Here is a 25,871-nt window from a genome sequence, read left to right as displayed (position 1 = left end):
TCCAAGGTTTGTCTTCTCATTTCCTTCTCCTTACCTTGACTGCACCTGGGCCAGGTCCCTGTGGGCTGTCACTGTCCCTGTGCCATCAGCTGTGAAATGCTGATGGGTTCTAAGGACAGGGTCTATCACTGTCCCCAGCAGTGCTGATGGGTTCTAAGGACAGGGTCTGTCACTGTCCCCAGCAGTGCTGATGGGTTCTAAGGACAGGGGCTGTCACTGTCCCCAGCAGTGCTGATGGGTTCTAAGGACAGGGGCTGTCACTGTCCCTGTGCCATCAGCTGTACAATGCTGATGGGTTCTAAGGACAGGGGCTGTCACTGTCCCTGTGCCATCAGCTGTACAATGCTGATGGGTTCTAAGGAAGCACAGCAGCAGTCTCTGCCTGCTGCAGCCTCTGCAGGCTCCTTACCAGGCTTCTCCTGTGTTCATGGAGGCCACATTTCTTAGCAATGTGTGCTCCAGAAACAGCAAAAAATTCCCTTGCAGGGCGCCCAGCATTTTGGTGTACAAGTCTTGGTTGTGATATCTGCATTTGTTGAATTTATTTCGATTCTGCTGGACCTGAGGAAGCTGTAATACTATTGGTTCTTCAGGTTTGAGTGACTGACCCAGAGGAACTTTTTCTGAACTAACTGGAGACAGGAACGTGCAGTGTTCCTAAACTCTGCTGTCCCATCTGCCTGCGGGTTGAATGAGTCCTGTCCTGGAAGGTCAGTCTGTCCTGCCTATGAGCCACATTTTTATTCCATCTGTTAATATGCATGTTCTGAAGATGATGCCAAGAAAGAGTTTACTAAATATACACACTTTTTATGGGAATAGATAGTCCTTGAGCCGATCAAGTGTTTTTTTGAATACCACAGTTAAGCAGATTTTGATCACCCTCTCGAAAGTAAAGTGCTGGAAAATAGCTTCACACACATGTATATATGGGTATAATGAGTGAAGAAAAATCTGAAGAGAAAGGATATATATATATATGTGTTAGTCTAATTTTCTATATAATACTGATTATTAAGCAGTTTAGATTCATAACATATAAAATTCACTACTGCAAAAATATCTTAAATTCAGGTGCTAAACTGGTACAATATAAAAAGCAGAGCTGTAAACATTGATTTCACGTTATGGGGAAAATTTGGAATACGTAAAGCTTAAAATGCAGGTGTCTTAATTTTTTCCACGTTTAAGCAAATCACAAAGAGTAGCTAAAAAGATAACTTTCAGTACCAGTATTCAAATCTCAAAGTTTTCTTATTCTCATGAATTCTTATTACAGCTATGATTTATATTTCTAAATGTAGCAAGTATAATATTCCAAATGCTGAAGAAATTTTTTTATTTCCCTCCCTCTTTAACACATTAAGAAGTATGCGAGGAGGGAGAAAGAAGAAATAAGCTGGTGCTGAAAAATTCCAACCTCACTCCTACTCTTTTAGAAATTGCTGTTAGTATTCCTGTCTCCATGTGTGAGCCCGAGGTCTAAGCTTGGGGTTTAAACTATAAACAGAGATGAGATAATTTTGTACAGGAATAAATGTGCACAGATGGAGATAATCAGAAGTGACTTAAATGTGTGGGCTTTTCTGGAGGTGCCAAAAGCTCACCACACCACGCTGACGTTGATGGGGGCTACAGGTGTGAATTATGCTCAGCCATACCCCTGGTCTGCTTTGCAGAAGGTGTTCAGACACCTCCAGGAGTACCCAGGAATGTCTCATTAGGTGCTGTGGGAGTTGAGTATTTGGGGGTGTTCATAAATCTCTGAGGCGCCTCTTTGCATATTTATTGAGATTTCTTTAAAATTCTTGCTGTGCTGTTGACAGTTGCCATAATTAAAGTGACTTTTTTTAAGCGCTTGTCTCATAGTTCTCAATTAATTAAAAGAAATCTTAATGTTGTGGTCTCAAGAGTAGAAACGACAAAAACTTTCAAGGATGGTACTTTGCATAACATGAAGGATCTCTCTAGGATTCTTTAACCTGTTGGATACATTAAAATTCAGGAAGAGGACCTTTTGTGCTTTAAAAGTCTTAATGATAAATGCAAAAAGAAGCCTTTATAAAATGAAAACAGCGCTTCTGTAGATACACCTCAGAGACATCAATTCTTTGAAATTTAAATGGAAAAATATTTTAGAAACTGTTGAAAAATTCTGAGCATTTTTTTTTATTGACAGACATCTGGCACGACTCACAAAAAACCCCTTATTTTTCTTTGTGTTACTTCCATTTAAGGCACGCTTCTGTAGTAAAGGGAAATGTTGGTATTGGCAGGGATTCAGAATTTTTTCTCACTCCTTAATAGTCATAGTGGTTAACTGTGGATAGTAACAGAGCTTTTTTATTTAAGAGAAAAACCTGTACATTGGTATTATTTTTGCAATGACATAGTCCTGCATGTAATTCCTATATTGTACAGTAAGCCTCAGCTAAGCTAATAAATCAAACTTCACGTTCTTGAAATCATTTTCATTCCCAGTCTTTCCTAGCCACAGTATCAGCCCCTTTCCAAACTCTGGATGTGAGAATATTAAAAAAAATAAGTCAGAAAGCCCCCAAGCGTGAGTCGTGCAGAGTTTTGACACACTTTCTCTGAAGTATAGCCATTTTCATCCTGTCATGTAGCATAAATGTTTTAACAGGCAAGGACACCTGCCCCCTTTTTAATCTCAATTTCATGTAAAAGGATTTTTCTCTGTCCTTGCTGTGCTGACAGCTCCCTGATGTTCTGTATTTTCCTGCACGCACTGGTCTGACCGTGTTCCCTTTGCCCATCCTTTGCTCCCCACCGAAACATCATCATTTTGTCTTTCCCTTCCCTGTCCCCATCCTCCTCCCGCAGCAGGGTTGGCTTCCTCCCTCCCCCAGGGCCACGTGCTGCCCACGGTAGGTTTGCCTGTCGACGTACTCTGTGAAAAGCATCTTGTTGCTTTCTGCCTTCTTCCTCCCTAACAGGGTTGAGAAATCTCCCTTTAATCTCGGCGAAGCCTGACCGTTCTTGGGTCTCTTCTGAAAACTCTGCTTTGCTGTGATGACTACAGGACAAAAAGGAAATGGGACTCTCATTAGCAGTCCTTCCTGAGCTCTGTTTCTTCATGTGTCCAGTCCAGCCACTCGTTGTTACCTCTTTTTGCACGGTTTGGTGGCTGGGCGCAGGGCAGATCTTTGTCCTTGGTATCAGAGAGACCGAGGACTCCTAATCCCTGAGCAGGATTTACTGCAGTGCAAATACCGGCCTGGAGAGGTAGGTCTGGCTTTAAAAACCCTTTCTGCAGGACAGGAGGTGTTCACTGTGTACCTCTGTGAAATCCAGCATTGGCTAGGAGGGAGCTGTGGTAATTTTCCTTTCTTTTTTCCATTTCTTTTGTCGTTTTGTGTCCGGTTTGATACATTTAGAAGTACCTAGAATCTGACTTTCCAGACAGAAAAATCCACGTAAGAGTTGCAACTTGACTTGTGAAAAATATGATCAGGATTGTGGGGTTTTTGTGATTCACAGGAATTGCATTTATACGTTTATGTTATTTTGCACATATGTGTTACTTGAGCTGTAATATGTCCTTGTCATTTCATTGACTTAAAACCTCTGGGAAATTTAGCCCTTAACGATACTGCTGGACAAGCTAGTTTTTCCCTCCTGCTTTAATTGAAAGCTTAGATCAAACAGAGATGAATGTATTGGCTGTGTTGCTGGAATTTGTAACCAGCCTTACCTTCTTACAAATTTTATATTTTTAAAAAAAAAAATTGGTTTTGTTGTATAAGGCAATGTGTTTTGTTGAAAATTAGGGGTTGCTACTTTTCTTCTTTGCCTCAATTCATTCTTTTTTTTGTTTGGGCTTTGTTTTACTCTGTTTTAGCTGGTTCCGTTTGTTTGCTTTTCTTGAAAAATTGCCCAACAAGTACAATTTAATTTAAATTAATTTAAAATTCTTTCCAATCCTGAGCTTCCGGAACTTTCTTGTCATATTTCAATTAAAAATAAGAAAAATTCAGTGAAGGAGGAAGAATGGAAAATGTTAGTGAATATATTTTTATTTAAAATAAGTTTAAATCAGTGGATGACTATTTTTTTTTTTGTAGTTATGCAACACTGAGTTTAAAAATGAATTCTTGTCAATGTTCTTGAATAAAAATTGTTGGATGTCATGGCGCCTTTTCTCTTTTTGAAAGGGAAAAACTCTCTGCTTTTTTTTTTAAAAACTACTTCCTTGGAATTGGCTGTAGTGGGGAGGTTTTTTGCTAGTGGTTTTGCTGACATTTCTCTAAGTCTTGCTTGCTTGCATTTTTAATCTTCCTGATGTTTATTTGCTTGCAATGTTTGCAATGTCACTTCAGTTTTGCTCATAAAACTTCTTAGGCATTTATCTTTCACCCACTGCTAATGTTAGATCTGGGTTATTTGTGGTTCCTGCTTTGTCCTTCAAACTCCTTCCTTCTCCCTATCATCTAAAAAGAGAGAAATGGTGACTTAAATGGGGGAAAATTCCAATCTACCTGTTGGGGGTTTTTTTCATTATCATGCAGTCTGAAAGATGGTTTTCTTCTGTATTTTTGTAAAGCAGATTTTGCAAGAAGTCCTGTATGGGATATTTTCTTTAATCACTATATAGACATATGCAATATATGTTATGTATTGATTTTTTTTTTTTTGTCCCACTAAATTTATTATTCCAAAGTGAGGAAAGTGTTCTTATTTGGCTGTTGGGAGCTGCCTCAGAAATGGCTGACCTTCAGGGAAGAACGAGATATTTTTTTCTAATGAAGTTTTGCCTCTAGTGCATTACAATACTTAAAAACTAAGTAATGAGAATTGCTGCTTCTGCAAAGCTCTGCCAACTACCAAGTATTTGGTGGGTTATTCTCTTGTTGGATTTGGAGTTTGAAGTTTAGATGGCATATAAGAAAAGGAGAAGAAGAGCAAGATGAGATATTTGAATTATATTTAAGTAAATCTTACCAGATTTGAAAAAATCTGATACGCAGCAAAATCATTCTGTTCTCTAGCAGTATGTGCTTCTTGGGTTGTGCTTATATAAAAATGCAAAAAAGGGTGTTATGCAAGGGAGTGTTTCTTGACACTCGCTACGCAGCCGCCTGTTGGAACACGGCTGATTCCCAGTGCAAGACCTAAAGCGTGGCTGCTGGTGATGGAGCGCGTTTACCAACCTCCAGGAAGCATATTCTGTTGTTAGCAAAGTACAATTTGAAAGCCTGATCAAGGGAATGCATACAAATTTTGGAGGGAGTGCATGGGCTGGGAGGTGGTGGTTTGCTACTAACAGACACTGAGCTGCCAGCTGACTCCTGTAAAAATCTATTTAAACACGGCACTGCACCGAGGGTGGGTTTGAAAACATCTCTTCTGGACATCTTCAGATTTCATAGTATCAAAAAAAGCCTCATGGCACTCTTGTGCAATATTTAAAGTGGCAACACTTGACTAATGTTCTAACCTCAGTGTCAATAAATGTAATTAATTATGCTCTGTCAGAGCATTGAGGGGAATTTATTCTCAAAATAAACGTGGAGGAACTAATGGAAATCACCGAAGTCTATAAAGGATGTTTCGTTCTCTCTTCTGTCACCTGTGGTTAGCTGTGTGGGTATGTGTGTTTCTGAGTATCTCTCCTATGTGACTCTGTGTGTGGAATACGTTAAAGAGGGTGGCTGGTTTGGAACATTTGAAAGTATTACTCTGAGTTGTCACTGACGACATGGGATGATGTTCACCAGTTTAATTAAGTAATTAGTGGGACCCTACACCTTGGATTTCTTGAGCCAATGTAATTTATACCAATGTAATTTATATGTAATTTATACCAAATATTTTCATCATCCTTCACATAGATCTTGAATAAGTTCTTACAATGTCTGTGGTTTTGTTTCCTGTTACTGTCTGTCTCCAGAGCCCTCTTAGTGCCTGTTAAGCAACATTTACATAGACCCATAATGTTTTACGAAAAGATAATAGTACATTTTGTCCCTGGGGACTACTGAAAGCTGTAGAAATTATTATACTCCTGAATGTGTATGTGGAACAAACCCTCTTTACTAAGAACCAGATCCTTATGGCTTGAACTGATGCAAGTGTTTGGAAGATGAATTACACAGAGAGCTGACCCTATGGGCGATTAATTTTTTGGTGAAGTTTATATATTGATAAGACTAACAGTAATACTGAGGAATAGTCATTCTGAACAACTTTCCCATTATCTTAAATATTTTATTTCAGGGAGGTATTGATATAGGGGGCTTCTCTTTGCTATTTGTGTCATTCTCATAAACTAAAAGCTCCACCTCTTTCTCACTCAAGATGAAAGTTTTAGCTGAAGTCTATCAGGAAGTAGCGATAACTTTTGACAAGCAAACTGTTTCCTCTATCAGTAGTTAAGGTCCTATTTGTGTATGGAAACATGTTAGTTATGCTAATTGCTGCTTGCACTTGTAGTCGCCTTTGTGTCTGTTGGCAAATCACTCACAGTGTTGATTTAGCATTATTTCATGTTCTGTGTTTCTTGGTTTTGCCTGACCCGGTGTATTCAGCCATTCCGTTTGTGTAGCCCTTATCTGTTAGGCTTGCTCACTTTTGTACCTTTTCATCTGCTTAACATTCATTTCCTTTACTCTCTTAGACTTTAGATATTTAGATGTTTTCTCACCTCGTCTCCCTCAGGGCATTTTTTTTTTCTCCCCTCTTCCTGGTCTTCCAATTTCTTTACCAGCTTAATACTTTGCGTTTCCTACAGTGATTTCCCCGCTCGTCAGATTTTCAAGCTTACCTATTGTTTTCTGTACAACTTTCTTCTCCTATCTGCTATTCTGAAATGTCATCGCTGCATCAGTGGAATGTTGATGACATTTACAAGTTCTTGCTCATAATTAAAAGGAAGAGCTTAGCTCTGCTTTCCTATTGATAATATAATTTATCTCTTATCCGTTGCACCTAGAATGCAGGAGTACAAAATTTCTGCCTCTGATTTTATTCTATTGCGATTTCCCAGTGAAACAAGACTCTTTCAGTCATCCAGTTTTATCCTTCATACTTCCAGTTCCTGTTGGAATTTCAGTCAAATTGGTGATGAAATTTCTGCAAGCTTTCTGTGAATTAGTAGCTGGCTGAGAAAGCTTCTGCTTCTATGGTAAGGGAAGACAGGGAATAAGAAAAAAAGCAGCTAAAAGTAAAATGCAGAAAACTGAATTGGTATTCATCTTTGCTGTATTTGCATTTTGTTGCAATGGTTAGGGGGCTGTAAAAGGAAGAATACCTGGTGGGGGAAGCCTTAGCAGGTTGCAGAGCTGCAGAAACTCAAGAAACCCTTTTGGATAAAAAAGCTCATTCATACATGAGCTGACCTGTTTCCTTGTGTGTTCTTAGTAAATCTGCATTTGTGTTCTGATCTATAACCAAAATGCATGCATAGGAAGTGATAGGAGTTTTGCGTAATTTTTTGACCATTAACATTACAAATTGCATTATGCTACTTGAGAGAATAACTACAGGCAATTGGTTTATGAGTTTACTTACTTGGATTTTTTTTGATGAATATCTATGACATGAGTGAGTTTGGTAGCTCAGAGAAGATTAACATGTGCTCAAACATGGGTTTGCATGAGACATGCTTTTGGAAGTGAATTGATAACCTGCTGATAACACTGATATATAGATAGATAGATAGATAGATAGATAGATAGATAGATAGATAGATAGATATACACACACACACACATAATGGAGTACTCTTAGAAACCACAAGCTGAGTTGCTTTGTAATGCAAATATTTCAGGAATGCAAGTGATGTCCTTGAACTGTTGGTGTTTATTCTTTAAAACCAGATTAGATACAATCCAGAGCACCGTCCTCCCAGTACTGACACCCACACCTCTGAGCTGAAAATGCTTTTGGTGTGAATGTCACATCCTCAAAACCTATTGGGTTCTTTTGCAGATGTGCTCCTGTTCTGCTGTGGTATTTGCTCACATAAATAGAGATTTCAACACCTAAGTTGTGATTCTATGTCTATTAAAGACAGACCTCAGGCTTTATTTTCTGATATAGTTAGGGACAATTCTTATTCGAGTTTACCTAGAACCTTGGAGAAGGAAGAGGACGCTCATGACTGATCAGGCATTCAATATTGTAAATAATTAAGTTTTCCAAGATGTTAGCATACATTTACTTTGAAACTGCATTGCAGGGTGAACAGAGGCTTGCTTTCAGCACTGAAAATGAAGCTACTTCTGCTACCAAAGTTTGAATGGGAGTATTGATAATAGCCTCGAGAAAGCATGCTTTGGAAAGTAGGCCTTTCTAGTAATTAAGATTATTTATAAAAAGCACTGAGGCATTAAAGAAAGTTCATTACCCAAACCATTACTGCACTGCAGACCAGAACCAGCAGATGAAATAGCTTTTTCGAGTAGTAGCTTATCACTACCTGGAGAACCTGAAAACCTGGGAGTGAGAGAGGCTAAGAAGAGGGATGTTGTTGTTAATGACGGGGTATAAGCAATGAGGAGAGCTTAGGGGGTTCTGTAGGCATCCTTTAGTACCGTGTTGTGCAGAACATCAGATCAGAAACCTGTGCTGCTTGCTAGGGCATTTTCACATTATTTTTTATCGTGGTGATGAGGTTTGTGTTGTCCTGCCTCTCCCTGCCTAGCAGTAGTCTAGAGAAAAACCACAAAGTTCTATTACTAATTCATTTTCCTTATGCTGCCTGTGCCGGCTGTTTTCTACACGTCACTTCTTTCTTTTTTTTCCCCATTTAGCTTTGTAAGAGCTACAGCTGAAACAGAGCTATTCCTCAGAGTTTGCCAGTACAAGTTGTTCTACAGCTGTCTAGGGATGCTGAAAGAGGGGAGGCTGTTTTCCACCTACTCAGAATAGTTCAGAAGTTGTGCCCTGTGATAAACTAAGTACAGCTCATTTGTTTGCAGAGCAAACTTGTGTAGTTTATTAGATGATTGGAAAGCTGATGCTTTCCCAGCAGTGCTGTGGTTACAGGCAGTGACAGGATAGAGTGTGGTTATGCTTGCTCTCACCTGGCTCTCCAACAGAAAATACTGTTGGGGTCATGGCCACATCATTCAATATTTGTCATATTTTCTCATAAAGCTCTAAGATTCTTAACAGCATTATGAGAATCATGTGCAGAGGTTTTTTTTGTGAAGGTTCATGTTATTGCTGTTTTCTTAGGGCTGAATGGATCAGAACTGTGTAGACAGTGAAACTTTTGTCCAGTGTTTCGTCCAACATTACTTTCAAGCCCTTTGCTATAAGGTTCTGTCTTCTGAGACTGTAAGTTTCATTGCACATGTACAGAGCTTCATGTATGTCCCTTTAAATGTTTTGACATCTCTGTGTGACAAATTGTTGCTTCTTAAAAGAGAAATAAGGAACACTGGCAGTTTTCATTCTTTCACTTCAGTTAAAAATGCTTCTCTAATCTTCGGTGGTATCAGCCGTTGAAAAATACCAGTGTTAAGCAACAGGGTATATGCAGGAAAGAGGCTAAAATATGTTGTTGCCCTACTAATTTTTGAATTAGATTACAAATTACAATTTCATCCTTTCAATAATAAAGAAAAGGTCTTAAATGCAGAGTGATGGAATAATCAGCAGCACTGTTGCTTCCAAGCAGGTGACAGTGTCGAAATTTTAATTCCATTATATTTGGTTCTCTGGAGATGCAGTTTGTACTTTTAGCCATTTGTCTAGCCACATAAGCTGGAACGTGTTCAACATGCTTGCCAAGAACAAATCCATTGGAAGAAATGTTATACTTTGACCCAAGTTCAAGAAATTCTAAAGCAACAAAAGATAAATATTTCTGAAGACTTATTTAATGTTCAGCTTAGCTGTTTACTCTTTTTGTCCTCCCTGTGATCTGATATGCACTTGCTTAATAGCATGCACATAAAATTTTTCTATATATTTATTTCTGCTTTCCTCTGTTTTAGTATGACTCTGCTGTCTTTTCCCTTGGTCTTTTGCAAAAAGTTTGTGTGTAGAATCCTGTAGCAACAATTAATTTAAACCCATTTTAATGAGAATTTATTTTTGTTTTGATTATCTACAACTCCCAGAAAATGGAAGAAAATTCAAGAAAGTTAACTCTTTTACACAGATGTACTTATATTCTTTGTTTTCTGTTTTTGAAAAACCTTTTCAGTAAGGTGTAGAGTGAGTATTTTGAGCAGGAACGTGTTTGGATCTTTCCTTTATTTTTGGCTGTCTGCCTGGGGTCCAGCACAATTGCTGAAGACCACATTTTAGTGTGATGACCATGGATTTGACAGGGGATGATAACTGGACATCCACATTTGATGGGAGCTTTCTTGCTGAATACAAAGAAGGTTTTGATTTTCTTCTGGGAGTTGGACAGAGCTCCTGTTGAGAGTTGCTTGTTTTTCCTCTTGGACAGGCCACGAGATGTGATGTAACAGGCTGATTTGTGGTTCATAGCAGTGGGTGAGATTGGAGCCTGGAGTATCAGCTTGATGCAAGAAACGAGCTAATGGATCCAACATCTATATAATAAACTTAGTTGTTCTTGGAGTGCCTCATAATTTGGTTGCTTTGATTATAAGCTGAAGTTAATTTTATTATTCATTAAAAATAAGTAAAGTTTTCTGGATAAGTTCAATAGCAACGCTTGCAGCTCTTGCTGCCATAGACACCCTGTGCCCTAAAGAAATGGGAGAGCGTTACCAGAACGTGGGATTGCTGTGTAGGAACTGAGCAGGTTTTGCCCAGGACTCTGGAGATCATCCAGGTGATCTGAAAAGCTGCACTGCTTCTCTGCGGGTGCCACGGTTTCACCCTTCAGAGGACAAATGCCAAGTGTAAAATTGAGAATGGCAGAGGAGGGTGTCATATATTAGCCTTTCACTAAGGGGACTTGCAAGGAGGGAAGAGACAAATATATGTACTTTATCCACACTAGAAATATGATAAAACTTGTTGGCTATGAGTCCTGCTTTTAAAATTCATTAAAATTAATGAAGTAGCTTGGAGGTTTGTTTGTGCAGTGGACTTCAGGGACTCTTGAAGCCATGAAAGCATGTCTTGTGGATACTTCTTCACTGGTTTTCGGGATTTTGTAGATGTAGATGATGGCTGGGGCTCTCAGGCTCTGTAAGTTACTTTCTTGCAGAGAAAAAAAAAAAAAAAACAAACCGCCAAAACCCAGAAAAAACCAAAAACTCTTTCTTAATCTCTCGGTCAGCATGCTGACATTCCAAAATGTTCTTTTCAGCCAGAAAATGCTATTTTGGGCATGTGGTTTTAACACAGTAGCAAGACTAAGGTTATTAATATTCCCCATCCTTTGACTGCAAGTAGCTGTAAAAATGTACACTTCTTTTGCCTGTTCAAGGTCAGGAGCATTTCTGATTTTCTGAAGTTCATTGAAGTCCTGTTCCTAGTCCAAACATTCGTTCAGTTTATTGAAAGAAGACCAGGTTGTTTTGTGATCGTGTTCTTCAATGCATTGCCTGGAGTGTTTCTAATCAGTAAACAGTGTATGTACCATAAGGATTTCAATACATAAGGATTTTTCCTTATGGATTTTCCTCTAATCCTTTTTCCCCTTATCTGTTATGTTCTTTCCTTTTCTACTCTTTCCTCCCTGAAATATGACAGTAATAGCATGAAAGGAAGAACATCAGATGGTTTAATTTCTGTAGGTCTGAACTACAGCAGGTGATGCACTAGGTAGAAAATTTGAAACACTTTAGAGTGCTCTGTGAAAACGCAGACCTGCATGGGGGAATTAAGGTGGGATGCCACCCAAATTGTTTTGAAGTGGGGGAATTTATTTTTGAAAGTGAAGGCAAGCTGTTTGCTCAGGATGAAAATTTACTTGTTTTTATGGCACTTTATCAGAGACTGCTTTCCCTTCCTTCAGCTTTCATCCCACTGCCTCCTGCCAATTTGTACTACATGCACATGCACAAAAGCAAACATGCCTCCCCAGCCTAAAAAAACCTCAAAGCTGCCGTATTTTTGCTCTTACTCTCCCTCAGTCCATCTGTCCTGCTGCTCATGTTGTGACCCAGTGTTGTTTTGCTTTTCTCACTTCATGGGATTACATCCCGAATTCTTCAGGCACAGTACGTGGTGCCACATCAGCTGCACAGGGGTGGTGAGCGAGAAGACACAGTGACATCTGTCAGCTAGGAGAAGAGAATGGGTTGGCAGAAAGATTGCTGAAAATAAAATTGAGCAGCAGAAGGAACAGCAAAACTAAGACTCCATAATGTGGTTAAGGGAAATGGTTGCATGCGTTTATTTTCTATATTAAGGAATATAAATTTTAAAATGTGGAGTTAGCAAAAGTGTGCATAAATCTGGTATAGTTGCATGGTTTTTTCAGCTGCCTCTTCTTCCTCAGGAGCCTGTGAGGTGTGTAGGGTGTATGTACAGCTTCAACCAGTTGGAAACCCTCACCTAGACTTAGGACTTGCAGATCTGAGTTAGTGTTACCAGCTCTGCTGGCATGCTTCTACTTCTTCCAGGACATTCTATTAGCTTTTCTATCAGACTTCTGCCTTTTATTGGACTGACCACAACTGAATGAAGAAACTTTGTGTTAATATTAACAAAAATGTTTTGAAGTGGCTTCAAATTTATGGCTTGACCTATTGAAATGAATGTTCTTCTTTTGTTTCTGTGACCCACTCAGGCAGGATACAGCCCTTGGCACCCTAAGCATGTGTGGGTTCAGCCTTTGGTTGTCCTGCTGTCTGCCCTCTGCTTTATGCATTTGGCTGAACAGCAGCTAAACTGCTTCTGAACACTCGGTGTAAGTGGGGCCCCTAAGTTTTGTTTAGATGTGTGGATGCTTTAATGTTAATGGAGTATATTTCCTAAGTGCTTTTGTTAATTAATTGCAGTGTCAGGACTGGAGTCAAAATGTGTGTGGTACAAAGGCGCTTGACAATGGTATGAGCACACATCGTGTCTAAATGCAAGTAATCTTATCAGAAATCAGGCTTCTTTTTCTCTTCTCTGATCCTTTCTTATCTTCTACCAACAGAGAATGACTGTTCTTTGATTTCACTTGCCTGAATTAAGTAGGAGGCCGTAACTTATCATTGTTAATGCTGTGGTTTGAAAGAAGGAAAGGTAGATTGAGCCTCCAGAAGGACTGAGGGAAGCCAGCATCTCACAATCACAGCACGGATTGCTCTGTTTCAGAGCACAGATTGGCCAACTGAGGTGGAACATCTGCTGGGATATTCCTGCAGGAATAAACAACTGCAATACCGGGAAATCCATTCATTTGCATTCAGTTGGGCCATAGTGCACATCTGTTTAGGCAATGCAGCTGCAGTAGGAGACTGTGGTTACCATCAGCCTGGAATTGTAGTTTATGTACACTGGAAGTTTGTCTGGCTTAAACTCTTAAAACGTAGCGCTCCCAATTCAGACTCTTACTCCTAGGAAAGAGGTTTTAGAGGATTGCCTACCCCTTTTAGGACGTATTGCATCAGTTTCTGCATGAAGCCTGACTCCTGGCATCCCTCAGCAGAGGAGGGCTGGGATGAGGGCAGGTGTTTTCACTTGCCCTGTGTTTGCTGGCCATAGCTCTGGTGTGCTGGCAGCCCACTGACTTCACACTTGAATTTTCCTCAGCTTTTAGGTTAGCACGCCCTCGGTAAGGATAGAGAAGGGTTCAGGTTCACATCTTGGTGTTTGTCCTTGGCTGGACTGTAACAACTTGTTCTACAGAATGAAACAGTAGCAAACAGAAGGGCACCTTGCCCTCTTCAGGATACAATCTGGGAAATAAGTTACTATTTTCATTAGGACGCTGATGTGAGGGGTTGAAGGGCACCCCTTGGAGCTGGTTGTGATGCTGTCAGGCAGGGGGGCATGAGGCTGCATCTGAATACACATTGTTAGTGTCTGGATGGATGCATGTCAGAGGGGAATGCCAGATTGCTGTGACTGCAGGTTTAGGAGGCTGATGAAACAAAGCAGTTTAAAACCAGCTTTAAACTTTATAACTGAACTTGGGTCGATTGACATTCATTGACAATACATGTTTTACTGGGTTTTACTCATTCCTGGTCATTACCACTGCAGAGTCAAAGCAATTGGTCTGTAAAAGTTTCATTATAAATCGTGAGCAGAGGGTGTCACAGAGCTGGTGCCATGGATTTAGCACTCATGGACCCATCACAGGTGCCTTTACTTGTTGTTAAGCTGCACTGTGCCTCCTTTCCAGCTTTTGCTGCTGTTAAAAGAAAAGCATTTTTTTTTTTTCCCAAAATTCATGGTTGAATCTCATCATTGACTAGTAATTGACCATCACTGAGTAACTCACAGTTTTGGAGCCTCTCCTTTCAACCTATGTCTGTATTTTCCAGCCCTTGGTTCTTGTCTCATATCTAAGCTGTTTGCTGTAACAAGAGGCACTTGGTACCCAGCTCTAGCTCATACAGTTATTCCTAGAATAATAATTTCTTAAGCACAAGAGGCCAGGATTTGCAGTTGTGGCATTGGGATACAGGCCTTTTCCTAGCAGTTGCAATACTATTTTTGCTGAGCCACATGGTACAAAAATACATATACGCTGTTTACTAGTCATTATGTGTAAGGTTGCTTATGTTTGAGTTTATAACAAACTTATAACTAAATACCAGTCAGGCTGCTGGTTTTGTGCATGCAAAAACTTCTGCTTTGGCTACAGACAATTAAGGTTTTAGAACTGTGTGGCTACTGATGAATAATGGTGCATTCAACTGATGAAGAATTTAATCCTGAGCATCCTGATTTAATCCTGAGTGTCCTGAGGATAGTGGTGTTCCAAGCTTACCCTAAGTACCATTTCTAATATAGGTACAGATTGGACAGAGAATGTCAAGCTGTGTATATGGACATACTTATAAAGAGACTTTACTTAATCTCTTGTAGATGGTTCATTCTTCTTCTTAAAAAGTGAAGAGGAATATGTGGATATGTGTCACCAAAAACTTCACACAAGGATGAACTGTTTGTACTCTATTTTAAGCATTTAGAAAAAGAAGAGTAAAATCTTAAAATGCCGAGAAACATGTGGTTTGCACCCCTGATGTACAGATCACTTTAATTAGGGTGCTTCTCTCAGATGATTGTTTATATTTGTAGCGATGACGTCAGCATGGGAACCTTATCCTCTCTAGCTAGTGAATTGACCAGCTGTTGAACAGGAGTTCATTAAATACAGAACAGAAAAAATGTGTTTCTAATGAGGCTGTATAATTGTACTTTTCGTATTTTAAAATTCTTAACGGCTGTGTAAATGGGTGTAATGTTAGACCTTTTTCAAAGAAATAGGTGAATCATTTTTGTTCTGGGTAGGGTGCAGTTGAGTTGTAAATTGTGTTATGTTTTTCACAGAAGCTGTAACCAGTCTGTTTAAAAACACCCCCCAAAACCCAAACACCTGCCTTCCACCCCGCAGAATGTTGTTTCAGTTGTGGTGGGATTTTGGCTGGTTAGAGCTGAATTTGAGAAAGAAATAACAAAAATGCTGTTTGTTCTCCTAGAGGTTTTCTTGCCTCGTGTATCCTTTCACTTTCGTCCCGTTTTTCACACTTGGTGTTTAGTTTTTGTACATTAACTGCTCTAAGTCAGGAGGAATTATCTTCCTAACAGTTTCACTAACAAACTCACAACTCTAACATCCAGTTTCCAGAAGATACTGGAATTATTTCAAGAGATGTCTTAGAGTGGGACCACTTCTTTCCAAAGCTTAAAAAAGGGATGAGGAGTGGGTGCAGAAAAAGCACCTGCCATTCTTTAGAGGTACAAACAAATATGAGTGTCCATATCCTCTTTAAATATGTGCATTTGGAGACTAGACTAAGAAAAAGCCTTAGTAATTTACAGGATTAGCTCCTTTGGAACATTGATAAGGTGTGCAGGAGAATAAGGGAAATGCACTACAACCTGAAGTTTTGGGATGTCTTACTTGGTATGGCCAGAGATAACTTGTCAATCAAAATCCATCAGTGATTATAGTAGAGAAATGTGTGTTTATTGCTTCAGCTCTTGCTCAGTTATTAATTTCCTGTCAAAACAGAAATACACTGAGGCATTTCTGTGCTGCTGTCTTCATGCATTCCACATCACCCCTTGATATTTTCTGTCCACTGTGCACTTCGGTACCAAATAATGATTCATTATAGGTATGTGGTGATCATTAACTGAGGAAGAGTTGTGTTACAGTCCTTGACAGCTGTCAAATCTGAGATTAAATATATACCAAATTCACTGCAGCTGCCTATGGAGGCTCAGGGAAACACAGGGATTCTGCTGTGCACTTTATAAACCTCCATGACCACCAGCAGGGCTGTAAAGTTATTTAGTTAAGTACGTGTTGTTAGCCACTCATCAAGTTGCTGGCCGCTGGAATTGCTTGAGGAAAAATAAGGCTTATTGGTGATGCTTGGGTTTGGGGTTTTCTGCTTGTTTGTTGAAATAGTGGGGGCCATTCTTCCATCCATCAATGAATTTTATCCCTTCTTATGGCAAAAGTTTAATATTTGCTGTCTACCTTCTTACAGTTTTTAAGTGGACGTAAGATTTATTTTTCTGTGATAAATAGAACAGAAAAGTCAACACCTCTTTAAGGAGATCATTCTCATAGTTCATTGTCATTAAGCTGTTTCTTACGCCTTCTTTCTGTTCTAGAGCTTTAAAAAGAAGACTGTGAAACACTTGCATTTTTAATTGCTGTTTTTAATGTTAATTATGTTCAGAGGTTTTTTTCTCCCTAAACAACTAGTTATAAACAATCATTAGCGCTTGTCTGCTAAAATATGGTGGTGATAGGTTTACTGTCTTATTCAGTGTTTTCTGCTTCACAAACAAGTGATAATTGAGGAAGAAATATTGACTGTTTAACCACAGATCTTACTGCTGTAGAGGATGCTGTCAGTGCTTACTTGAAGTTAAGTCACTGAGGGAGTTTATCTTGAACATTTTAGATTTCTTTTTAAAGTCGTGATATTGTTTTAGACTATGGAATTGTCTATATTTTATCACACCAAATATTGCAAAAGAATAGTAAAACTTTCAGCTTTTAATGAACAATAATCTACTATTCAGTCAGACCAAAAATATCTCAAGACTACAGTTAAACAAACAAAAAGAAGTAAAATTTCTCCCTGCCATTTCTTGGAAAATTAGCTGAAATTTATGTAGAGCGGCATTAAACAGAGTCCTTCATTTTCTGTGTTGAGGCTGTTCATTTTCTTTACTGAGATATTTTCAGTGTGAAAAAAGCCAGCTTGAGGGCTTTGTGATGTTTTTCACTGGACTTGCAGTTAATTTCTCTGCCCCTTAAGGAGGAGATGGCTGCAGATTGTTCCTTTAGCAGCGTGAGTGCACGGGACAGTGTCTGCCTTGCCTGCTTTTGGTTTAAATAATGCACCTTCACTTCTGCAATCAGTCTTAATCAACGATGGGAAATGTGCACACTCAAACATGTTGGAGAGAAGTGCTCCAAAAGTATTTCTGTCCCACTGCAGAGCTCCTGGTTCAACTGGAAGCAGAAGATCTATAGGGAATTTTAACAAGCAGGGAGCACTGCTAGAAGGCATCTGAGTAATTATCCTATTAAAGCAGAGCAACAGCTGCATTATCTATGGAAGCACAGAATGGAACATTATGTTCTCTAATCCTGTCTGGGAGCATTATGAAGTTAAAAGGATAACATTTTACCAAATCTGTGTTCTAACATGATAGGTTACACCTAATTACCTTTTAATTACCCCTCTTCTAGTTGGACTTTAAGCTAAGGACCCTGCCTCTGACTCTCATCACAGACCATTTCTTGCCTTTGGATTCTTCATGCCAGCTTTTATAATTGAGTTTACCTCGAAAAGTTGGTTCTACTGTATCTTGAAGGCCTTTATTACAATTCTTTTTCCCTTGTGTTTGAGAAGCTCTGAGAATATTAGCTTATGTCTAAAAGACATGTTGCAGCATTCAGAAGTTTGTGTTTTTGATTTAGTTGCAAAGAGCAACCTCGTTGGAGTATGTTTTATGGATAAGGAGCGACAGTGCACAGCAGAGGCCACACAGGAGCAGGACATTATTCCAGGCTCCCAACTGCTTGCAGTGGAAGCCAGGAGAGTGTATTGGCTTAAATAATGTAGAATTCTTCTTTCCTCTTTATACCCCTGAGGGAGTCTGATTTCCTGATCACCTATCTAGCCATATGCTGTACCTCTTGCCAGGGACTCCGAGCAGTGTCACTGCCAGCTAAAATTACTTGTTTTCTGAGAACTGAATTACGTTGAGGATTGTCTTAAATTGCTGCACTGGCAACATCGTGAAGTTTTGCGTACACACACGCACGAATAAATATGTAACAGCAGCCTTACTTTGAAATACAGCTCAGAAACCACTACAGGCAGGGAATTTGATCCAGATCCTGTGAGGTGTTCTCCACCTGCTCGGGCACATCACTCCTGCTTTTGTTGTCCTTCCAGTGCTTTTCTCAGCCTCCTTTTGCTCTGGCTACTCCTGTACAATGATGAGACATGCAGATTAAACATTGACAAAGCAAGCATATTGTCTGCTCCTGGTTTGTACCAGTTAAAGGGAAGACCTAGTGTGGCTAGTGAAAACTTCAGGTGTGCTAACTACGCTTTTTTTCTCTCTTTCAACAGGATGGAACTGAAATACAGATATGTGTTGACAAAGGAGTTGGAATAAGACTGAGTCCTGCTCTGTGATATTTATATACATGGACCATGAACTTGCTGTTTGGCTTCATGCTTTAGGAACCTTTGTAGTAACCGTGTGAAGCTGTTGGGAATCATGGCATTCTCTCCATGGAAGCTGTCCTCTCAGAAACTCGGCTTTTTTCTGGTGACTTTTGGTTTTATTTGGGGAATGATGCTTCTGCATTTTACTATTCAGCAGCAAACACAGCACGAAAGCAGTTCGGTCCTGCGTGAGCAAATTTTGGACCTCAGCAAAAGATACATCAAAGCATTAGCTGAAGAAAATAAAAATGTAGTTGATGGGCCTTATGTTGGGACAGTGACAGCTTACGGTAAGTGTGCTCTCTGGATAATTTGATAATCTGATTAAGGCTTTTTCCTCAATTGTCCAAACATTTTTTTTTTCCTAATGCTGCTCAATTAGCAGTACTTTACCCTGTGCATTTTTTGTACAAATGGAGAAAATGGCCCTCCCTTTTAATTGGGATAAGCTTTGCATTTCCATTCACTTGGAAATGAAGCTGCTTGCTAATTTTTATTATGTCTGTCCAGTAACTCTATCTATTAGCCTTAGGTTATTTGTTAGAACTCAGTTTTAAAAAACTTTCTTGGTGTTTCTGAGAAGGTTGGGAGGCTTTTCAGTTTGTGCTTCTGTGATCTTAGAAATTCCCAGTGGAAAAAACTTGCCTTAGCTATAAAATAGAGACCTGTTACATTTATTTCTTCTTCTTTCCCATTTCACTTCTTTGTTCAGTCAATTTACTTCATGTTTAAGTTGGTTTTTTATCTGGCATAATCTTAAATTAAGCTTAAATATATCCTATTAGCCTCAGGGCAGAAAACTCTTGAGTTTGTTGCTTTGTTTAGCAGTAAGTTTTAATGCTTACTCTCTTCCAGTTTGTACATGAGAGTTACATTTTTGTGCATGTGTCAGACAAAGCAAGCAGAAAAGAATGAAGCATATTACCTGAAAATATTACTAAAATTAAAATATAATCAAATTTCAGGTTAGGTATGGTTCCTTTTCAGTCGTTAAGATCACATAATACACCTTACTTGTTTAGCAGTTTTTAGCCTCACTTTCTTTCCTACTTACCTGTGCACTTCCAGACTATCTGGAAAACTAATTAGTCATTTAGATTTGTTTTCTTTTATAATTGTCTTAATATTCAGCTCTGAAGAAATTGAGTAGATAGTTTTTGTATGCTTAGACAAAGATGCAACATCCTTAGACTGGGATGCAACAGATAGAATAGCTGCACTTGTATTTTCCCTAGTTTTCTCTTAATACTCTGTACTTTTTGGTGCATGCAATGAAAATATCCTGCTGGAAGGTTCTCTCTGTGTCTTGTTTCTGTCACCACCCCTTTTTCCTCTAAAAAGCAAATTTTTGAGTTGATGTGCGTTTGCTTGCCTGTAAGCCTGAGATTATTATCCCCAACATAGCTAAAAATTAAATTGCTTCATTGCTTAAATAGCAAGCTGCCCTTATTCTGTATCTCCAGATTTGTGGCTGCCCGTTGAACTGTACTGGAACTGTAGCCTTCCAAAGCAACACAAGCAAAACAGAGTGGTGCTAGATCAATATTTGTGGGAATACAGCTCGGGAGCAGGACTCCAAGTGCTGCTGAGCTCAGTACAGAAGTAGATGTGCTGGAGGGATACAAGCCCTGGCAAGTCGAGGCAAGACCCTGAAGGAGGAAGAGATCAGGGTGTATGGATGTATGGTTTTTTGGGTTGTGCAAGTCTCTGCTAGCCTGTACTTAAGCAATGTTACCAACATAGATATGGTAGTTATGCTTGCAAGGTGTGTAAAAAACCAGCAGTGTGCTCAATAAAATCATCCTCAGGATGCAAACCGAGACCCCATCTCTTCAATCACCTGACAAATGTTTGGGTTGAGGATCTCTGAGCAAGTAGTGATCCTTAGAGGATTGTGTGATTAGGCTCAAAGCCAGACTTTACCTGCTGTATGACCATTCCCAGTGTCCTGTTACCATGCAGGGGTGCTCGATGGTGGGTGAATTGAGAAAGAACACAGACAACAAACCCCAAACAATCTGCCTCCAGATACTGAAGGTAACTGCATTAATACGGGTACAGGATATCCATAAGCAAAGTTCCCCCTGCAGCTTGTTGCCTGTGGCATTAATTTCCTGTTCCAAATCCTGCTGGGGAATAAGCTGACTTGCCTCCAAACACTGGTCAAGTTCCCAAGGAGAAGTTAAACTGCATTTGGAAGCAGGTGAAATAACTTTGTGACACTTCTATGAAGGGTTTGTGTAGCACTTGCAAGTCCACGGCTGAGAAGATTTTGAAGATTAAAGACATAAATTTTAAGCTTGGCCGGGTGTTTTCAACGAAGTAGTTTGGCAATATGGAAAATAATGGTAATGCAGTAATTTAAAATATTTCAGGGAAAAGCACTCTGCTGACTGAATAACACCATATTAAATAATAGTTTATGAAACTGAGTAAGGTAATTACTTAATAAGTTAATTTGTCCTGTTTGGCATACCAAATGACTTGTTGCTAGCAAATAATCGGGTTAGCTCTTCGGAAATAAACACATTAATGACTGATGTTAATAATAATTGGTAGAGGTTTCTTCAATATTCTGTGAAAATTAATGCACTTGCTTATTTAGCCTTTTTATTTATCTTAATGTTATGCTCTGATTGCTTTAAGTGAGCACAGTCGTGATTTCCATGCACAAGAATAAATTTAATGTTTGCTGGGTTAGGCTGCTTTTACCCACCTGAAAGGTTTTCAGTCATTCCTTAATTGTGGTTTTCACAGCTTGTTTACTTTCTCACTTTTTCTTTCTACCTGTATTCAACTGATAGGCAGGTGGCTCAAACATTTTCCTTTTAAAAGTTCAGATAGACACTGTGAATATTAGATTTTTCTTTACAGCAGTAAATATTTTTTTACAAAAATTGTGTGAATCTGTGCTTCTACGCTCCCCTTCTCAAACTAGTCTCCACTTGCCTTTTTGTTCTGACAAGATGTCTCTCATATCAGTGTTTTGGTATAAGAATTAAAAAATAATAAATTTGAACCTCTTTTGTCTTTATGATCAGTGTATGCTTTTATGTAGGCCACGTTTCTTCATCGCTGTTTCCTGAATTATTTTTACTGCTTTTTCCTAGATTGTTTCTTCCTTCTGTACTGTGGTTTTGTTCATGTTAAGTCCAGAGTTTCCTTTTCTTCTGCACACTGTGCCATTAAATAACTTCTGTACCCTTTTTTAAATAGTCCAGATGTGTGGACTAGTGCTTCAGATTCCACCTTCTGATCTTTACAAAGGACAAAGGAAAACACAGTTATAATGAGAAAGGCTTTCTTCATGCCACCATGGAATAAATATGATTCTCCTTTTGTTTGGAGAAAACAATTATAAGCTTTTTAAGGTAATACCATTTTTTATTTAGTCTCTCATTTCCACAAGAATTGAGATAGTCATTAAAAAAAAAAAAAGCACAGATTGAATGTGCAAAAATACAACTGATGTAGAGGCAGTGGAATCTCTTCAGATGTAAGGAAAAGTTTTCTATTATAGATCAGAATCTTACGTGATTCTAAAGTGGATAAAACAAAATACATGATACCAAAACACATGCAATTATTTTACGTAACTAAATGGAAAAATAATATAAATTCCTTGTACCAAATTCTTTAATCTTTACAAGGGTAAATGAACAAAGGACAATAGTTTCATCTTCTTTGGCTTGTTGCCATTATAATTATACAGTTTAGTCTGATAGTGGTCTAGTTTTCTCCTCTTGCCATCAGTTCTTTTGGCTTCCCAAAGTGTCTTGTGTTCCTTCAAGGAATCTGAACAAAACAAAAGCCAAGGAAAAAAATATCAGAGAACTCTTTCTGTGTTGTCGTTTGATATGCAAATTCCTGTTATTGTTCATTGCCTTCCATGCCAGGGAAGTGCTGTGTAAGACCCAGCGGAGACAATCACCAACAGACTGAAGAAAGGAAACAGGATTTTTGGTGTTTTGTGAATACAACTGAAAGGTTGAACTTCACTTTTCTTTAGAAATGATTGTCTGTTTTTAATTTGTCAGTGCAGAAGCTGGTTATGTGGAGGAGATGCAGGAGGGGGTTTTTGTACTGGCTCAGAGCTGTCCTTTTTGGGAAGGGGATTTTTGTTCCCAGGTGTCTGAGTATCAACAGACTGTTCCTCTGATAGTGCTTGAATATGGATTTAGGTTTAGACTCATTATTATTTAAGCAGCTTCTTATTACTTGAGCCATTGCCAAGCAAGCATTTTTCTGTTCCTGTAAAGGCTCACATTTCACCTTGTATGTGATATCTATATGAGTTGCAGTGTGCTTCATAAAATAGACAGGCTGACAAGTTCCATGGCCAGGGAAACTTGTATCTGAGGCTGAACAAAGCAAGGAACATGAGTGCATACAGCTGGTAGTGGCAAAGATTTGCACTAAGGAAGTGTGTGTGTGTGTGTGTGTGTATATATGTATATCTATCAATCTGTCTATCTCTCTGTATATATATATCTAGTCTCATTCTTCTATCTCTTTTTTGATTCTGTCTGACATGTGTGCACAGCATTATTAAGCGGTTTAACTTTTCTTTTTCCTTTGCAGATTTGAAGAAGACACTTGCTGTCCTGTTGGATAATATCTTGCAGCGCATTGGGAAGTTGGAGTCCAAGGTGGAAAATCTTGTACTTAATGGAACAGGAGCAAACTCGACCAACAATACTACCACTTCTGCTCCCAGCTTAGGGGCAGCTGAAAAGCTTAATGTAGCAGGTGTGTATGGCAATTACTAAAATTATTTATGGGTTGTTTAATGTGAACCTTTTTCCTCATGAGCATAACACGATTTTTCAGTGTTAGGTATTTGGAATGTCTTAGAAAACAAAATTCAAAGTCTAGCCTTTATCAATGGCAAACTGAAGTGCAAGCTCCGTGGAAGATCTTTCTTTTGTGGTAACTTAAACACGTTAGAAAATCAAAAATTCTGCTAAAGGGAATAGTTCATCCATTTATCGTAGGTGTTTCATGCTTTAAATGGTTGCACTTTGAAATTATGAATATGAGGAGATCTTTTCTCTTGAAGCCTAACTATTTAGGTTGATATCAATCTGCTCTGCCCTTCTACCATATTCACTTTATTGGTTATTAACTCAAAGAAAGCATCTATTATATTTGTTGGTCATGATTTAAAAATGTCTTTCCCTGCAGTGTTTAATGGCTCTTAGGATTTGACACAGGGAGATCGCCTACCTGGTACATTCAGTTAAAATAAAAACATGTTTTGAGATGACTTCAAGTCATTCATTTTGTCTTCTGTGAATGGACTGTTTTGTTCTGCCACCAAGATGAAACAGATACTGGCAGTCCTGACTCATAGGGAAGTCTGACTCTAAGTCAAATGATCTTTGTAGTTCCAAAAAGAGAACAGAAGAGTTAAGGCAGCTTGGTAAATAAGTTGATAACTGTGCTCCTATGTCTTGTCTGTCCTTGGCTTTCCTGCACAAATAAATATTTCTGTTGAGAAGGTGTTACTTGCTGAAATTCTCAAAATAGAGAAGCAAATGCTTCTTGGTAGGGAAATGCCACTAGGGAAGCAGATTTGCAAATGATTGCCTGATGACTGTGGCAGCAGCAGAGGTGCTCTCAGCTGCTCAGTCCTAACCGTATTTATCTATACCAGGGTGCTAAAGTCATGTTACCTCTTGGTCAGGCAGACCTTTCCCTTCCCCCATCTGCCTTGCCTTGGTAAAACTGAAGTCAGAAGCAAGTGCCTGGAGTGGTGCAGCCCCTGCAGGGTGCTGACAGGCTGTGCCACCTTCCTGCCACACGGCAACAAGATCTTGGGTGGAAAAACTTCCACTGAGATGGAAAGTGAACGAGAATAGCACTGTTAGAGTTTCTGAGCCATATATAAAATGCAAAACATCCCTGTATGTTATCTTTACAGCTGGACAAGAGAGACTTGCTACTGTTATTTCCTTAGATTTGTATATAATTGGAACATGTATACTCATGTTTTTGCTTTAAAATATGTAGGCAAAGGTTCATTGTTCTTACCTGAAAAGGAAACATCTTTCATCAGTTCTTAGGTTGATTTGAATGTTGTTTATTATTCTTGGGTGGGCTGGATTCACGATTTTGGTATTCAGGAGCAACACTGAAGGAGCCTGGTAAGAGTTTTCCGTTTGCAGTGTTTGCATTACTTTGTACTGCCTGAGGCTTGCTCTGTGGCAAAGAACACAATTCCTCTTATTAGAGCCGCAGGTTTTTTACCTTTGACTCTTGGTACACTGAGTTTAAAATGTCTGAAGCAACCATTAAACAGCAGCAACAGGACAAACCTTTAGGTAAGAGTTTCTTAAGGTTCGATTGATGTGTTGTGCTGATGACGGGATAATGTCAGGTACCTCTGGACTGGACAGTACCTAGGGTTAGAGTAGAGCTTGAACATAATCCCAGTGTTAAGTGCCTGCTCTTCATCCATTTGAAGCAATCAGTGGCAATTACTCAGATCAGAGGCAGCCAAATGGAAATAAAAAACTTGTCTCTACTTCTTCCTTTGTGGCAGTTTCCTGACAGCACACTCTGGAAGCCCTGTGATTCCAGCATAATTGTAATATAAATATCTTCTCTGTTAGGAAGGAATTGTTCAGAAAATAAGCTAGGTGAGGACATTGTGACAATACCAATGTTGGTTTTGTCTGTAACGTTTCAACAACATCCCTTTTATATTGTGTTAGAGCAATTGAGGTAATGTGAAAATTGTGGTGAAAGCATTTTGTTACCCAACAATGTCGTTTTGCTGGAGTTGAAACAAGTATGTGTTTCTAATACAAATACAGATGATACTTTTCTTTATAACATTCGGTTGTACACTACAAAGTGATCATAACAAGCATGTTAGGATTACCCTTCCTCTTTACCAGTTGTAATATTTTAATGCTGACTTTAGACAAATTCATGTAAGCAACTGCTAATAATTTTGGTCTTTCTGTCTCGATAACCATAGTGTTTGTGGAGCATCTGATTAACATAATGTATAATAATTTTGGTTATCTTTTTTTAAAGGCTTCTTGATGTTTATTGTTTTGGGTTTGGTTTTTTTTTGCATCAGAGTTGCTG

At 38.9% G+C, this 25,871-nt stretch overlaps 1 protein-coding gene across 2 annotated transcripts in view; it reads left to right on the top strand.

Moving 5' to 3' along the window:
• Positions 1 to 25,871, top strand: part of MGAT5 (alpha-1,6-mannosylglycoprotein 6-beta-N-acetylglucosaminyltransferase) — a 114,245-nt gene that overhangs the window by 23,632 nt on the left and 64,742 nt on the right. For both annotated transcript variants that reach the window (XM_040069317.2, XM_040069318.2), the window contains exons 2-3: positions 18,675 to 19,063; positions 23,355 to 23,522. In XM_040069317.2, the coding sequence (XP_039925251.1) occupies positions 18,826 to 19,063; positions 23,355 to 23,522 (406 nt within the window). In that variant the 5' untranslated portion in view covers positions 18,675 to 18,825. The remainder of the gene's footprint in view (positions 1 to 18,674; positions 19,064 to 23,354; positions 23,523 to 25,871) is intronic.

The sequence above is a fragment of the Hirundo rustica genome, chromosome 7, assembly GCF_015227805.2.
Source record: "Hirundo rustica isolate bHirRus1 chromosome 7, bHirRus1.pri.v3, whole genome shotgun sequence".
Classification (NCBI taxonomy): domain Eukaryota; kingdom Metazoa; phylum Chordata; class Aves; order Passeriformes; family Hirundinidae; genus Hirundo; species Hirundo rustica.
This window is presented reverse-complemented; position numbering and strand designations above follow the sequence as displayed.